This window comes from Raphanus sativus, chromosome 1, assembly GCF_000801105.2.
Source record: "Raphanus sativus cultivar WK10039 chromosome 1, ASM80110v3, whole genome shotgun sequence".
In the NCBI taxonomy this organism is placed as follows: Eukaryota; Viridiplantae; Streptophyta; class Magnoliopsida; order Brassicales; family Brassicaceae; genus Raphanus; species Raphanus sativus.
In genome coordinates, this window is record NC_079511.1 from 10737338 (window position 1) to 10754597 (window position 17260).

Here is a 17260-nt window from a genome sequence, read left to right on the forward strand (position 1 = left end):
CATATTTTAGTCCATTTTAATCATTTTAGGATGCATTAAGATGTATATATTGCATTTGCATACATATTTGCATGTCACAGGGTCTAAAGTGCACAATTGGAAGTTTTGGGGCTAAATTGAGGACGTTTCTGCAAGTTCAATAGTTTTAGGGCCGATGTGTAAATAACCAGAAGTTGAAGGGCCAGATGCGCAAATATACTAGAATCCACCATTGGGGATCTGTCAAGCTTCTCGATCTGAAGCTTAGCCACGACGGAGATAACGACCGGAGTTGCAGAGGGCGAGTCCGGTGCTTCTGGCCAGAACACGATCTCAACCACCACCGTGAGACAGATGACGAGCTCTGGCCACGAAGGAAACGCGACGGAGAAGCTTCAATTCATGGTGGCTCCGTTTTCAACCACGAAGAAGAAGACTGTGACATTGACGGTGGCTGAGAAGCTTGGCCGCAAGCGTCACGGTGAGCACGAGGAGGATAGAGAACGACGAACCATGGTTTGCAACCTCGAGTTAGAGCGGGTTCGGAGTGGTTTGTTGCAGCGGGGATGAGACGTCGCTGTGAAACCAACGAGCTCCAGAGCGGCTTAGTGAAACGGGATGCATAACCCGCTCGGGAAATTCTACGTCAAAGATCACGAGTCTTGCAGCGGTGAAGTGGAGCGACATGCCAAGGCCGCTGGGAGAAGAAGAGACCAGATTTCAATTGGTTAACCGGTTTATTCCGGTTTAATCCATTTGACTCCGGTTTAATTCAACTGAACCAGCTCGATTTTCATTCTTCTATAAATAGATTTAGACCTAAAAACCCTAAGGTATCTCATTTTCACTCTAGACTTTGCCTCATTTTGTAAAAGCTTGAACATTTTAATCATTTTAAGGATTTTCTTCATCTTATATCTTGTTTCTCTTAATCATTAACATGATTAACCTTGAATCTCATATGGATTTAAGGTTTCTCATGAAGATTAGAGAGTAGACTCTTTTTGAATCCATGGGTTAGGTAGATCTAGGATGATTAGTGAAGAGTTAAGGTGTTTATTGTTGAATCTACTAGTTTTTATGCTTGCTAAGTGTTCTTAATGCTAGATTAGACTTGATCAATCTCATCTAGATCTTAAGCTATTTTAAGCCCGGAAGGTGTTTGTTAAAATGCTTGAATGAACTTAGTATAGCTTTTTGTTCACCTTGCCAAAGGAATTTGTTGTTAAGGGAGCTTAGATGGTTAATAGACTTGTGATTTATGCATGCTTTCTTGTTTTAGGCCAACGGGAGTTGATGTTCTAAGCATGTTTAGCATAGGGATTATTGTCACGGGAGTGGATTAATCTATTTGAGTGTGTTCTAGGCCTATAAAGACTTGTGGTTTCTTAAAGTTGACACCTTTACTTGGAAATTGCTTTGGATCAATTACCTTAAACCCATGGATTCTACCTTATCATTTGGTTGAAAGTTTAGTTCTTGCACTTCTTTCTAGTGTGGATTTGAGATCACCTTTGTTTATATTTCTAGGATCTTAGCTTTGTTACCATCATCAATCTTCTCGTTTGCTTAGATTAAGAGAGTTTGTGTATTCTTGGTGCTATAGATCACTAGTTCTCTGTGGTTCGACAACCTTTCTATACTAGCATTTGACTTGGGAGCCTTGAAAACTTCCAATATCAAATTGGCGCCGTTGCCGGGGAACTAGTAGATTTATCATTAGGATTTCAATCTTTCTTGAGACTAAGCTTTATATTCTTGCTTTGTTTTGCTTTTGTATAGTTACTAACCTTTTCTTCTAGCTTTTGTTCTTGCAGTGATGGCTTTAAGCTACCATGAGAAGCCACAAGAAGAGGAAGACACATTTGAATATCACATTCAAGATGACTTTGATGCAAGTATACTCACACCAGCACAACTTGTGATGTTATATGAGCTTCAGAAGGAGTACCCGGGGTCGGCAAAGACATCCCTAGCACGAAGGATCCGGTTGGAGCTTATTAAGGATCGAGCAGAGCTTGAAGGAAGGGAAGTTACAAAGTATGAGTTTAATGTTGCCTATGACCTTAAAGAGGTAATGGATTGGGCTCCACCACTCCAGCTGGAAGGTATAGAAATTTCCATTTTAGAACTTCAATTTGAGAAAATATGCTTGCCTTGTGGTGAAAACATTGCCCATGATCATGATTCTCTTGTGCTCATCAATGAATGTCTTGATCTGATATATGAAACTAGGAAACTAGATGAGTTGAGAATAGAAAAGCTTGCTAGAGATCATATTGAAGTTTGTTTTGACAAGAGCTATCTATGTGCTTCATTTGATCTCGAATCTGAGTTTTTGATTCTTAATGAACCTAGACCTCTTCTTGCTCTTGCTGATATAGGGGATGAACTTGATGTGGATAAGCTCTTGCTTGAGATAGAAAACCCCCTTGTCAAAAATAATCATGAGAATGTGAACATTGTGTTTTATTCAGTTGATGGAGATAGAGTTGACTACTTTGTTAAAACCTCCTTTGAACATGTAGTTGACTTTGTCTTTCCACCAAATGCATTTGATTCTCATGACCATTTGAACCTCAAAGAGCATCTCATGATTCATGATACATCTTTAGTGAAGCTCTTTGATGAAAAATCTGTCTATTTTCTATGGACAGTAGTGTGCTCCTTTGCGCATTTGGTTTCTTGTTCTTGTAGGAGAAGGACCAAAGGTGCATTGGCTCAGCCTTTTGATACCTATGATTAGCAAGCACACAAAGTCAAGCTAGAGACTTAAAACAAGCTCACTTGGGAGGAAGTCCCATGTTTATCCATTGTATATATTTCTTTATCTTTCTTTCTTTTTAGGTTGTTTAATAAGTATGGTTGAGATTTTCAGGATGGGTCTATCTATAGATAAGAGAAGTCTTTATCTCCACTTCAGCCCATGTCTACCGGTGAAACAAACATGAGGCCAAGGGTCCTCTACCACCCAATTCAGCCAATAACTCCAAGTATGTGCCACTCCAACTTTGTACATTTTTAGTTCTCATATTTATTTCTTTCTCTTAGATCTCTTCTTTGAGCTTACTATCACACAAGGGACTGTGTGAAGTAAGTTTGGGGGAGAGTCTACTATCTCACATTGTTTCCTGTTTTGTTTACTTGTCATGAGTCTCATGCATTGCATTGTATATACTTATTTGCATTGAAAAAAAAAAAAAAAATTTGAAAATTTTCAAGCATTTAGATTCATATCATGTTTCATTTGCATCTTTAGGATTGAGTATAGAAGCATATAGGTTGCATTCATGCATTGGGAGCCAACCTTGTAAAGAGCTCATGCTAAGCACTCAATTTGATACCCTTTGTAATCATGACAAGTAGCTTGAGCACTCTTTTGACAACTTGTAGACTTCGAGCCTTGAAACTCCTCTTGAAACTCATTGATTGTTGAAACTTCTCATCTTTAAAGCCAACTCCAATCTTATTTGACTTGAATGAACTTAATGCTTCTTGCTTATGGTCTTTTGTGTACTAAGTCATGGCTATACACACTTGAGTTGTCTCACCTATTTTGCCAATTTTTTTGACAAACTCAAGTGGTAGTCCATTCCCAAAAACCCTTCCCTCCTTTCATGCCATCATTGATTGTTGAGTGAGGTCTTTTTGGAAAGCTTTACATGTGCATAATGTTGAGAGTATTGGGATCGACAATGCTTGGTCTCCATTATTTGCTAGCTTTAAGACTCATGTTGTCTAGCTTCTAGGATGGGATGGGAGTGTTATAAACTTTGATCTTGGGAGTATGAAAAGTGGTGAAAGAAAGGGTAGACTCTTATAGCTCAAAAGAGATTAAGTCACTAGGGATAAGTAAAAGAAAAAGTCTAGCTCAAGAATGTGAAAAGTCTTGGCCCCCAAATAAAAAAAAAAAAGAGAAAAAAAAAGAATAAAGAAAGGAGGCTAGCAAATGTTAGTATGAGCTAATAAGTGTTTAAAAGTGTGAAATTCCCTAGTAGACATCAAAAGAAAGAAAGAGTTCTAAGTGATAAAGTGTTCTTTAGTGTTTTAGAAATCTTTGGGTGAGTGAAGAGAGTGGGGTTTGGCATTGGGAATAAAGGTGTAATTTGAATATTTGGGAAAAGGGTAGGACAATGGAGATTGAGCATTGTATGCATGAGTTGATCCTTTTCTTAGATATATTATGTGCAATGTCAAAGCTACTTTGTTTTGAGAGTAAACCACCTTGAAAGATCCTTTTAAATCTCTTGTTTCACTTTGCACTAAAGCCTTTCCTTACATAACCAAATGATTTGGACCATTTGACCATTTGCAAGAATTCACTTATGATTTTGCTTAATGAATGTGAGAGTTGGTTGATTGGTGTGTATGTGGATTCTTGATGATGATTGTAGAGATCAAAGGAGCTATAATAGGCCTTGAGAAGTTAGAGTTGGAAAATGCTTTTGCTCTTGCTATTTGGTATGATTATATAAGGATATCATGTTGATGGCTAAGAAGAGTTTCTTTTGGTGATGAGCTCTCACTTTTATATCTCTCCTCCTTGAGTTTTTGAAAATTTACTTGAGGACAAGTAAAGAGCTAGTGTGGGGGAGTTGATATCTCTTGATTTTATTAAGTTTTAGATTCATATTTTAGTCCATTTTAATCATTTTAGGATGCATTAAGATGTATATATTGCATTTGCATACATATTTGCATGTCACAGGGTCTAAAGTGCACAATTGGAAGTTTTGGGGCTAAATTGAGGACGTTTCTGCAAGTTCAATAGTTTTAGGGCCGATGTGTAAATAACCAGAAGTTGAAGGGCCAGATGCGCAAATATACTAGAATCCACCATTGGGGATCTGTCAAGCTTCTCGATCTGAAGCTTAGCCACGACGGAGATAACGACCGGAGTTGCAGAGGGCGAGTCCGGTGCTTCTGGCCAGAACACGATCTCAACCACCACCGTGAGACAGATGACGATCTCTGGCCACGAAGGAAACGCGACGGAGAAGCTTCAATTCATGGTGGCTCCGTTTTCAACCACGAAGAAGAAGACTGTGACATTGACGGTGGCTGAGAAGCTTGGCCGCAAGCGTCACGGTGAGCATGAGGAGGATAGAGAACGACGAACCATGGTTTGCAACCTCGAGTTAGAGCGGGTTCGGAGTGGTTTGTTGCAGCGGGGATGAGACGTCGCTGTGAAACCAACGAGCTCCAGAGCGGCTTAGTGAAACGGGATGCATAACCCGCTCGGGAAATTCTACGTCAAAGATCACGAGTCTTGCAGCGGTGAAGTGGAGCGACATGCCAAGGCCGCTGGGAGAAGAAGAGACCAGATTTCAATTGGTTAACCGGTTTATTCCGGTTTAATCCGTTTGACTCCGGTTTAATTCAACTGAACCAGCTCGATTTTCATTCTTCTATAAATAGATTTAGACCTAAAAACCCTAAGGTATCTCATTTTCACTCTAGACTTTGCCTCATTTTGTAAAAGCTTGAACATTTTAATCATTTTAAGGATTTTCTTCATCTTATATCTTGTTTCTCTTAATCATTAACATGATTAACCTTGAATCTCATATGGATTTAAGGTTTCTCATGAAGATTAGAGAGTAGACTCTTTTTGAATCCATGGGTTAGGTAGATCTAGGATGATTAGTGAAGAGTTAAGGTGTTTATTGTTGAATCTACTAGTTTTTATGCTTGCTAAGTGTTCTTAATGCTAGATTAGACTTGATCAATCTCATCTAGATCTTAAGCTATTTTAAGCCCGGAAGGTGTTTGTTAAAATGCTTGAATGAACTTAGTATAGCTTTTTGTTTACCTTGCCAAAGGAATTTGTTGTTAAGGGAGCTTAGATGGTTAATAGACTTGTGATTTATGCATGCTTTCTTGTTTTAGGCCAACGGGAGTTGATGTTCTAAGCATGTTTAGCATAGGGATTATTGTCACGGGAGTGGATTAATCTATTTGAGTGTGTTTTAGGCCTATAAAGACTTGTGGTTTCTTAAAGTTGACACATTTACTTGGAAATTGCTTTGGATCAATTACCTTAAACCCATGGATTCTACCTTATCATTTGGTTGAAAGTTTAGTTCTTGCACTTCTTTCTAGTGTGGATTTGAGATCACTTTTGTTTATATTTCTAGGATCTTAGCTTTGTTACCATCATCAATCTTCTCGTTTGCTTAGATTAAGAGAGTTTGTGTATTCTTGGTGCTATAGATCACTAGTTCTCTGTGGTTCGACAACCTTTCTATACTATCATTTGACTTGAGAGCTTTGAAAACTTCCAATATCATTTATGTATGATTATCAGATCCGATCCTGAAAAGCTTTTTAAAAAATTGGAATGAAATCACAATAAAAAATTTAAGTGGTGTTGAACCTATACTACCTTTGAGTGAAACATCAGCTTTAACCATACGAGCTACTGATAACATTTGGATAAATAATCGAAAGTTATGTTTTTATCAAGGGCTGGGAGCATTTGCTTCTACCGCTTCTGTCCAGGACCGCTAAGGCGTCTTGCCTATATGATGTCATCATACTTGAGATAGTATATATCAAATTAACGAATAGTATTGTTTAGTCAAAATTAAAATATGTATATGTGCATATATGGATCCAAAATCAAGACATGATTGAGGAGCAGCTTCCATGTGAAAAACGCTTATGATTGGTTTTTGTACTAATGTTTACATATGATAATAACAAAAGTCCAAACGAGGCTTGGACCCATCAGTCGTAATTTGTAAAATCACACTCATTATAGTAATTTCTACTAATTCGATATTTTCTCTAATCAAAAAAATAATAACATCTTTCAAAAAGATATAATAACATAACACTTAATATTTTTTGTTTAATATATAAAATGATTTCCATCGTAAAAGATACAGTTTTTGCTGCACTTAAAAGTTTAAATAAAACAAAACAAATGTACAATGTTCATTAGGATTATGGAAAAAACAAAGGACTAAATTGTTGCACCAATGAATGATTGAACATATGATTTGAAGGTAATAATAATCTTGAGAAGATGAATTGTGAACACGTATTGAACATGCCATCCAGTCTCTCTATAATTGAACTAGCTACCAAGACAAACTAATTGAATGTATTGCCTACCATAAACTTATACATGTCTGCATATTAAGAAATGGTGTAGGGTTACATAATAATTACTTCATAATATTAATATATCAAGCTATAAGTGGTCTCTCAACGAGTATTTCTGCATAGTCTAAGATGGCTCTTTTGGGTCATTTATATTTTTTATTATGTTTTATTGACTTTTGATGAAAAAGTAAAACATCATTTAAAACTACTAATATTTTCTAACATAAATCTATTGATGTTTTGCAGTTCATCTTACGCAATTGGATCATACAGATATGTAAATAATAATGAAAAAAACTTATTGGGGTCAAGCTATATAGATTTGTTTTAGGGTCATAATGGGACAATACAATCAACACATGGACGATTCCTTGTACATGAACCTAACTCTACTAATATCGCCCACAACACAATTCCATTGGTAGACGCATGCCTCATCTCATCCAAGAAAGATAAATTCTCTTATTTTATTTTATAAATACAAGAAGAAAATAAGAACATGTGCAAATGTTCCCTTGCAAGGAAAACAAAGATGCAAAAGTATGAGAAATAACTATAAAATGTGGGAGATTGTTGTCACTATTTGAGGTATGTCCATGTGAAATCCCTTCTCTTATCTTTCCGCAACTTGTGCTTGTATTTGTAGTTTAGCTTTGCCACTTAGTCAAACAACATTACTAACATCAACCATTTAGTCCTCGATCCGAAAAGAAAACCAATTTCAGCTTTGCCCTCTGCCCATTATTCCATTTCCGCATCTTAGAATTTTGTATGAAAATTTTACTTCGGAGGTTTGCCATCTGCCCATTATTCCATTTCCATTTCCACTGACTATTGGTGATAAATTCTGTACGCAGAGATGTAAGACAGTAACGTCATTACTTTTTATAAACATTTTAAGATGATCTGAGCTCTGACACCTGAGGGAAGGGTGCGATTTTCAAGTTGTAAACCAGAATAACCAAATGATAATACAAATGAGACAGGCTAATTATCAAGTATTATAATTCAACTATGAAACGTATATTAGGTTTAAAAAAAAAAACGTATATTATCATATTAGTGTCATATATATGGACGTGCAAATAATTATATGAAAAAACATTAAACGTAATTGGATAATCAATATTTGTAAAAATTGTGGTTACAAAATATTTGTAAAAATAATAATTGACCATGACGTATGTAACGTGGCTTTAAATCTATAGTAAATTAAAACAGTAGGTTAAATTTTACCAGTCTGTTTATAATTATTTTATGTTTGATTTGTTTCTAAGTAAATAAGCTAGAATGGTTCCACATACCAAAAGAATCCAGGAAGAAAAAAGACATTCGAGCATTGATGGATACTGTTGATTTGATCACTTATTTACATGTCGTAACAGAGACAAAAGTGTGTTATATATCCCTGCCACCTTAATTAGCTGGGCCATCATTGCTCAGCTATTTAGATGATATGATCGATGCTTAATATTATTGAACTCATTGTCCCAAGAACCGGTTTGATACTACCAGTTAGGATTTTGTACCGATTCGGTTTGCTCTATTGAGTATCAATTAACTTAAATATGAAAAGAACAAGACGAGGGCGGGAAAAAGCCAAAGAGAATGAAGCCATGATAATGGTCGAAGTAACGAACATAAGTCACATGGAGGGTTATCTCCCAGCATATTAATCCGTCGCCGTCTACATGAAAGTGATCATTCCTTTGTTCCTCCATACTCTCACTTTAAATCGTCTATTTTTTTTAACGATAAAGATTTTGACTGTTCCTCTTAATTAATTTGGAATGATTTGTTAGTTTAAGCTAAATTGAAAGAATGACCCGTGTTTTTTTATAAGAGAATCTCAAGTCTGATTTAACTTTTGATTTCTACTTTTACGAAAATCATAATTCATGGAGAATATATAGATTAGTCTAATGATTTACTTTATAGTACTTTTAGATTTGAATTAATGATGTTAATTTTCGGGTTTTAAATAAAGGCAAATTATATCTTGGTTTGAATGTTCGGTCCAGTTCTCAAATTTGTAAATGCTTTGATCTGCCATGTTGCCGATTAAATTGGCTAGGGTAAAGTAATACTGTTGTCTTCTAGGCAAGTCGTGTATCTTAAATCCATGCTCGTTTGGAACAACAAAAGATACATGTGATTTGTATATAAGCGTAGATGATAAGTAACCATAGTTATAAATGCTTATAGTTCTATACATTTTAAGTAATACTGCTTGATGCATATGTTGGCCCCATTTTTCTTAACATGTTTAAAACACTAATTCAACCGGTTTTGAAACAAGTTTTTTTCAAGAAACCTATTCCTAGAAGTTTTGAATAGTCTATTCTATTAATTTAGAGTCCTACTTTTTATCTACTTAAAAATGTTGTTATTTAAGTTTGAACCTATTCACATTTTATTAGAACTAAACACAATATTCTTTAACATTCTGTTATAATATATATCATGTATGCTTTCGTGTGGATATTTGGTTGCTAGGATTTAGGAAGTTAGGTTTGTTATAGTTTAATAAAAGAATACTAATGGAATTATTTTTATACGTATATACATTTTAAGTAAAGCTATATAAATAAAAGGTTAATATGCATGTATTGTAGTTATTATTCAGATGTAATATTGAAATTTACCGTAACTACGTATTATGCTCCTACTATTTATTTTGCTAACATTTGTGTATTGGTTTTCCAAATCATATGTGACGCAACTATACCAATGCTAATATGATATATGAAATTCATCCAATCGTTCATATAGAAAAACATGAAATCCTTTTGTTAGAAAGTCATTTGGTTCAAATTGTTATAGTTTAGATATATATTACGTATTCAGAAAATTATTTGAGCATTTCTAATTTATATAGAACTAAAGTTTAAAATAAACTTTTAGTATGTTGTTATTTTTAAATAAACATACAAAAACAAGTGGTTGATATATGATTATCAAAATTAAATCAAAACAAATTTTATCAAATATAAAATATAAAGAGTATTTTATGTAATTGATATAAAATATATATTTTGTAATTTAGTTTATATTTTAAATAGACCGTATAACCGCGCGTCCGCGCGGGTTCAAAGTCTAGTTTTGTATTAAAAAGAAGAAACGAAAATTCTACATGCAATTATGTTTTATATATTATCAAATGTTCGGTCAATGAAACATTACCTCCGTATTGGCAGAGGTTATGTATCGAATATCCGTAGGCCGTAGCTGTGTAGAGAAGAAAAATCATAAAACTATAGGTAAGAATAAATTTGAAACAGTAATAATTTCGAAGGAGAGAAGAGTTAATCAAGTCACGTGCTCGTCTGCCCAATTTGCCTGCTCTCTCCATCTCCCCCTTCGCGTGCTTTACCATTATTTCTCTTAATGTCTCTCTCCCTCTTTCTCTTCGTATTTACATCTATGCCACTCTATTTTTACTACCCCTTTTCCTCCTTTTTACCATGATGCTTGTCATTTTACATCATCTTGGCTCTGTTATATAAAAAGACAAAATAAGATTAGAATCAGATAAGCATCATTGATACTCCGATCAAGTCAAATGTCAAACAGAATGGTACAGCATCATCTGATTCACCAGAGAACACACAGCATATTATTTCAAAATTTTGTCTTAATCCATTTTTTAATTAATACATTACTGTAAATTTGGAACTGTTCTAAGGTTCGCCAGTTGGGATATATTCCTTTGCCTGTCAGTTTTTAATTTTGTTTTGATTTCTTCTTGTCGTTTGCTACCATATTATTTGGTAATGGTGATAAACTGATAATACATTGCTATTGTTGAATAACAATGATTATTATTATTTTTGCCAACATTTCATTTGAGTTGTTTAAAATATCATATAGTTTCTTTTTCTGTGAGGATTTAACACGACATCAAAAAGGACAGAATCTTTCTGACCTACACTGTTATCTGTAAGAAAAACACAACAATGACTATTTCTTCAAATCCAATTTAGATTTTATAAAGATTATTGTTAATATCAATTACTTTAGAGTTTTAAACAGCTAATATATATCGACAAAAATGATTTTAACTTTTTTTTTTTAACATTCCACAATGAGAAGGATAATGAAAACAAGAAATGTAGTCAAATTACATTTACTTCTTGGAAAAATGCTACATTGAATTCAAATTTGAACAAGATATTTATTATATGCTTCAAAATATTGTCAAATTTTTTGTTTACCGGAAAATTACATATTTCAAAATTTCAGTACTAAAAATATATAGAAAACCAATTCGAAAGAGAAAATATTTTAATGTTCTCTTTAAGACAAAGTCTATAATTACTTTCATAGTTTCATAGTTTCATAGTTTCTAGAGATAGTGATTTTTTATTTGTATCCCTGAAATAGATATCCCTTTAAGTAGATAGTGTATTAGGATGCTCTAAAATATTATCAAATTAAATTTTCATCGACATTAATATGTGATTACTATAGTTAGTTACTGTTAGTATTATATAAGAATAATTTTTCAATAAAACTAACAGCAATATTATGATAATAGTTATCATTTATTTAATTAATCCTTTTCACCACTTCCCCCTCTCTCTCTAGATAGCATTTAAAAACCACATTACACAACAGTCTGAACTCGTAATCATAGTTTCGATCTGCCGCCATATTCAAGCAGTTTCACATTTAATGTGAACACGTTCTCCTTCCATATTTCTCACATCGTTAGACTCAACTCAAAGACAAGTAAAAGAAAATGTCTATTCAAGGACGGTTTCCTCCGAGTCCACCGGTCTCTTCCTCATCTCCGGCCTCTTCTTCCTCATCGCCGAGTTCTCAGTCACCGTCACCACCTCCTGATCTGAAACAAAGAGTCATCGCCTGTCTCAACAAGCTCGCCGACCGCGACACCTTAGCTCTCGCCGCCGCCGAGCTCGACTCCATCGCCAGAAGCCTCACACACGACTCCTTCTCCTCCTTCCTCACCTGCATCCACAGCACCGACTCCTCCTGCAAATCTCCGGTGAGGAAACAGTGCGTCGCCGTCTTGTCTCTCATGTCTCGCCACCACGGCGACTCCCTCTCTCCTCACCTCGCCAAGATGGTCTCCACCGTCATCCGCCGCCTCCGAGACCCGGACTCCTCCGTCCGCTCCGCCTGCGCCGCCGCCACCGCCGATATGTCCGCTCACGTCGCGGCGCAGCCGTTCGCCTCCGTCGCGAAGCCGCTCATCGAGACGCTTGTCCAGGAAGGCGACTCGAACGCGCAGATCGGAGCCGCGCTGTGTTTATCGGCGGCGGTGGAAGCCGCGGCGGATCCGGAGTCGGAGCAGCTGAGGAAGTCTCTTCCCAAGATCGGGAAGCTGCTGAAGAGCGAGGCTTTCAAGGCCAAGGCGGCGCTTTTGACCGCGGTGGGGAGTATCATCGCCGCCGGCGGCGCGGGGACTAAACCGGTTTTGGATTGGCTGGTTCCGGTTTTGATCGAGTTTCTGAGCAGTGAAGATTGGGCGGCGAGGAAATCAGCCGCGGAGGCGTTGGGAAAAGTCGCGGCGGCGGAGGAGTTGGCGTCGCAGTACAAGAAAGCTTCCACGGCGGCTCTTGAGAGCAGAAGGTTTGATAAGGTAATAACAAGCAAAGATAAAAATATATATATATTTTTTTTGTCTTTAATGGTGAAGTGAATCTAAATCACATGTAACAAGTGCAGGTGAAAAGTGTAAGAGAAACTATCAATCAAGCATTGAGACAGTGGAAAGAAGTCTCAAGTGGTTTAGATGAAGCCTTGTTGTCTCCTTCTAGATCTTCCACTGGTATGTTAATGTGTTACATTGTCTGAAAAATTAGATTTAGTTTTTGACCAAAAAAAAAATAATTCTTCAGATGATGGTAGTAGCATTGGATGCATTTCATCTGTCACGAGAAGTTCAAGCGTTGAGGTTGGTTTTAAGTCTTCAAGACCAAAGAAAGCTACGCCTATGATGAAGAGGTCCCCATCTCTACCTGTGAGTAGATCATATGGAACAACTAGACAACAAAAAGAGAATCTTCCAAAAAGGAATGTGACCATGTTAGCAGCTTCTATTGTGGATGATAAGAAGGGACCACAGTTTCCACCGGTGAAGCAATCTGTTAGTGAAAGGGTGGAATCGGAGGAAGATGAGGCCAGCTCAGGAGGACCAGATATAATCAAACGTACCATCTCTGAGAAAAGCAGGGGAGATAAAAAAGAACATGGCTTTGGTGGTGGGTTGAGGTCTGGCTCGAGGGTTGCACCATGCAGTGACGATGGTGATGATTCTTGTGATCCGGTTGTGAAGAATTGTAAAGATGATGGTAATGAGAGCAGGAAAGACAGCGAGGAACTGTCTTTGATACGTGAGCAGCTTGCTATGATTGAGAACCAGCAGTCCAGTCTCTTAGACTTACTTCAGGTAATACAAAACTTGGTCTTTAACGGTCCTGTTTTACCTTACTGTAGATGAAATGTTTCGTTATGAATATTATATATGGCTCTGTCCTCACTGAAAAAAGAAAATACATTTTGGATGTAGAAATTCATGGGAAGCTCACAGAGCGGGATCCAATCCCTGGAGTCTCGAGTAAGCGGTCTAGAGATGGCTTTGGATGAATTGTCATGCGATCTTGCGGTTTCAAATGGGAGAGTCCCTAAGAATAGTAGTTGTTCAAAACTACCTAGTACAGAGTTCTTAAGTCCCAAGTTCTGGAGAAAAACTGAGGAGAGACCAATGCAGACACGGACCAGAGACACAGCCAGTGAAATGGCTGCGCAGGAGAACAGTTTTGACCAGGAGATATCGACAGATGTGAACAACCTCGGCCAAAGGGGAGGTGGTTCTGTTTATCAGAAGAGATCAGCAAGAAACCAGTTCCAAGACTCTATGCATACAACCACTAGGTAAAACCATCTTTCTAGTAAATAAATAATCTTTGATTTCTTCAGTGGTTCTGCTTGTAAAAATTTGATTTTGAAAGGTCTGCTTTTGTATTTTTTTTTTCAGATTATCTACTTGAGCGATTCTATTTTTTTTTTTGTTGGGGAAGAGGGTGATGTGAGGATTTGAAGCACAATAGAAGCTGACCAAACTGATTTAGATTTAATTATGCAAAAGCCAAATCTCAGATTCGATGCTTTGCTTCAACGGCCTGTTTGAATTTTACACTCTCACTCACATGTCTTAGTAAGCTTTTCTCTTTTAGAAAAACAATCTAATCTAATCAATCGTGGGAGTTTCAAAGATTTAAATGCATGTGAATAGAAATGATATTCTTGTAATGTGTCATTGGAGTTTTGTCAAAACGGTGATTTGTGTGACTGTTTGGTGTTTTACACTCTTGATCTGTATATCTTTTGGAAAGACAATAAATTATTGGTTGCTATATAAAAGAATCAGGACAATACAAGATGACTTCACTTCACTTCAAATAATGCATTTGTCTGATTCAAAAACTAAGTGATTGTCCGGTGGTACAATAAAGTGTTAAGACTGTAAAACAGTAACTTGTCCTTCTCCAAAACTGATAGTGGTGCAAGATAAGGTTCTTGTGAAATCTATTGAATATATATCATCTTCCATGTCTTGTCTTCTGAATCGAACGCCCATATCACTTGCTTAGGCCAAATTCTCTCAGACACGCACAAACGATCATCAAGACGGCACATAACAATCTCGCCAAGGTAGATGGGTCTGGTTATGTAAATGGGTCAATCCTCACTGAAAAAAATACATTTTTGGATGTAGAAATTTATGGGAAGCTCACAGAGTGGGATCCAGTCTCTGGAGTCCCGAGTGAGCGGTCTAGAGATGGCTTTGGATGAAATATCATGTGATCTTGCGATTTCAAACGTGAGAGTCCCTAAAACTAGTAGCTGTGGAGGAGAGAATTGTTCAAAACTACCTGGTAAAGAGTTCTTAAGCCCCAATTTATGGAGAAAAACCGAGGAGAGACCAATGCAGACACGGACCAGAAACTCAGCCAGTGAAATGGCTGCGCAGGAGAACAGTTTTGATCAGGGGATTCGTGAATCGACAGAAGATATCAGCAAGAAACCAGTTCCAAGACTCTATGCATACAAAACTACAGAAACAAACCGCCAGGTAAAACTATCTTATAATGAAGAAATAATTAATCTTCGCTTTCCTCAGTGGTTGTGCTTATAAAACCAGACGGACTCAGACGCTGAAAATGAAAAAGCCTAAATCTCAGATTCTATGCTTTGCTTCAACGGCCTGTTTGAATTTTCAACTCTCACTCACACGTCTTACTTAGTAAAGCTTTCTCTTTTAGAAAAAAAAACTGTCTAATAATTTAATCAGCGAGTGAATCAGTGGGGGTTAGTTTCAAAGATTAAATGCATGTGAATAGAAATGATATTTATGTGATGTGCCATTGGAGTTTTGTCAAAACCGTGGATAGAGATGTAAAGCTCTGTGTGAATGTTCGATGGTACTCTTGATCTGTAAATATTTTTGGGAAGAAAATAAATTATTGGGTTGCTATAAAAGAGTTAGGACAATACAGGGACAACAAGTCTCCAAGAGCAACTTGTTATCTAGTAGAATTATATAACATAAATGGTTCTGTCTTTACCATAAGATAGTTCTAATGGTTTTGTTAAGCCCCAGTCGTATAGCTTGTAATGGCACCCGCGCATGCCATCAACTTTGTTTTGTCTTTGCTAATAGTTTATCGTTGTGAATTGAATATTATATTTGGAATTGCATGATCAAGATCTCTTTCAACATATTACAGAACTAGCATAAAATAAGCATATAACCATTAACAATGGCTTAAAAAGCAACATGGTTCTCGAGAGGTTTACAAAATAGAGATTAAACTCGGGACATAACAAAGAACATTGTATGCTTCGAGTTTACATTTGTAAGCTATGTCATAATATTTAGTTCTGAGATCAAATGCCACCAATGGTCCATCCGAAGATTCACCATCGTAAAACAGTAACTTGTCCTTCCCCAAAACTGATAATGGTGTGAGTTTCTTCCACATGTTATTCCTACTCCAAGCATAGGTTCTTTGATCTACTGAATATATTTTATTCCATGTCTTGTCTTCTGAATCAAACGACCACATTACTTGCTCTGGCCCAATTCTATCAGACAAGCACAAACGATCATCAAGACTGCACATGGCAAGATTCGGTGTGTACAAGCCGTGGTACGAGTCGTGGAGAAAAGGAGGTTGAGGAATGACTTGAAAAATTTCGGTGTGAAGATCCAAAGACAAAACATTGGTTTCCCCACCCGCAGTGAGCCAATGAAGTGACCCATCACAATACACAGGACCTTGTTTTTCATGAATCAGATAGGGAGAAGCAGGGACAACATACCTCCAAGCATTTGTGGTAAAATCAAAAACTTCACAAGTAGTAATGCTTTTGTTTTTTAGACCAAATTCAACAGAATTGTATAACCAAACTGCCTTGTATGTCCCTTTGATCTTGTCTTTACCAAATCCAAGAGAAGGTTGTCTGATCTTCCTCCAGAAAGCCTCAAGTTGATAGTTGCATGGAGGAATAGTTCGATGCCAACGAGTGGTGGGATTAACCACAATACTCGAATCATAACGATCGGAGAGGCATATCAAACCGTCACAGCTGGTGTTGCAAATTAGGTAAAACTTTTTTTCCCAATTTGTAGGGATTTTGACAGAAACTGTTGACCCCACCACCAACGTTCTCAGAACTTCAATTCTAGGACTACTATCATAATAATAAGTATAACCATCGTATACCAAAACAACATCTGTTTTTCCTGATTGCTTGCGATGGAGCATTTGTCTTGTTTGGAAAGAACGGCATCGGATGATAGTTGATTTCCATTGCTTTGAAACCGTCGTGAACTTGAGGAGGGTTTTTACGTCAAGTCTCTCTAGAATACTCTCTATTATGTCGTGTGGTAGCAGTTCTTCCATACTGTTCTCTCTCTGAAAGATGAAAGAGAGAAGACACCATATATGCTTATTTATAAGAAATCATCTTCAAAAAGAAATTCGAGAAAAGAAAGTAAGGGGATCGCAATTTATTTGTTAAGTTTATAAATATGAAATCTAGTATGCTAGATAATTTCAAACTCGTGGAAATTTAACATATTAATAAGTGTTTAATATGTTAAGAGTTAAACACAAGAAATCTAGAATAAGAAAATAGA

At 36.7% G+C, this 17260-nt stretch overlaps 3 protein-coding genes across 3 annotated transcripts; 2 read left to right on the plus strand and 1 right to left on the minus strand.

Moving 5' to 3' along the window:
* Window positions 1-246: 246 nt before the first annotated feature.
* On the plus strand, window positions 247-3096 carry LOC130512485 (uncharacterized). Its single transcript, XM_057010532.1, has 2 exons — window positions 247-812; window positions 1797-3096. The coding sequence occupies exon 2, from the start codon at window positions 1799-1801 to the stop codon at window positions 2723-2725; it is 927 nt and encodes a 308-aa protein (XP_056866512.1). The 5' UTR covers window positions 247-812; window positions 1797-1798; the 3' UTR covers window positions 2726-3096.
* An 8551-nt stretch (window positions 3097-11647) lies between these two features.
* Window positions 11648-14481, plus strand: LOC108850285 (TORTIFOLIA1-like protein 4). Its single transcript, XM_018623873.2, has 5 exons — window positions 11648-12694; window positions 12781-12883; window positions 12954-13504; window positions 13625-13989; window positions 14093-14481. The coding sequence occupies exons 1-5, from the start codon at window positions 11831-11833 to the stop codon at window positions 14103-14105; spliced, it is 1896 nt and encodes a 631-aa protein (XP_018479375.2). The 5' UTR covers window positions 11648-11830; the 3' UTR covers window positions 14106-14481.
* Window positions 14482-15874: 1393 nt separating this feature from the next.
* On the minus strand, window positions 15875-17184 carry LOC108858399 (F-box protein At5g10340-like). The gene has a single exon (XM_057010537.1). It carries the CDS (start codon window positions 17022-17024, stop codon window positions 15912-15914), a length of 1113 nt encoding a protein of 370 aa, XP_056866517.1. The 5' UTR covers window positions 17025-17184; the 3' UTR covers window positions 15875-15911.
* Window positions 17185-17260: the final 76 nt, after the last annotated feature.

Excerpts from the sequence above, each read along its gene's own strand:
- LOC130512485 (XM_057010532.1), top strand. The coding sequence starts at position 1,799 with ATGGCTTTAAGCTACCATGAGAAGCCACAAGAAGAGGAAGACACATTT.
- LOC108850285 (XM_018623873.2), top strand. The coding sequence starts at position 11,831 with ATGTCTATTCAAGGACGGTTTCCTCCGAGTCCACCGGTCTCTTCCTCA. Across the intron at positions 12,695-12,780 it reads AGAGCAGAAGGTTTGATAAG|GTGAAAAGTGTAAGAGAAAC; the intron begins GTAATAACAAGC and ends TAACAAGTGCAG. Across the intron at positions 13,505-13,624 it reads GTCTCTTAGACTTACTTCAG|AAATTCATGGGAAGCTCACA; the intron begins GTAATACAAAAC and ends TTTTGGATGTAG.
- LOC108858399 (XM_057010537.1), bottom strand. The coding sequence starts at position 17,024 with ATGGAAGAACTGCTACCACACGACATAATAGAGAGTATTCTAGAGAGA.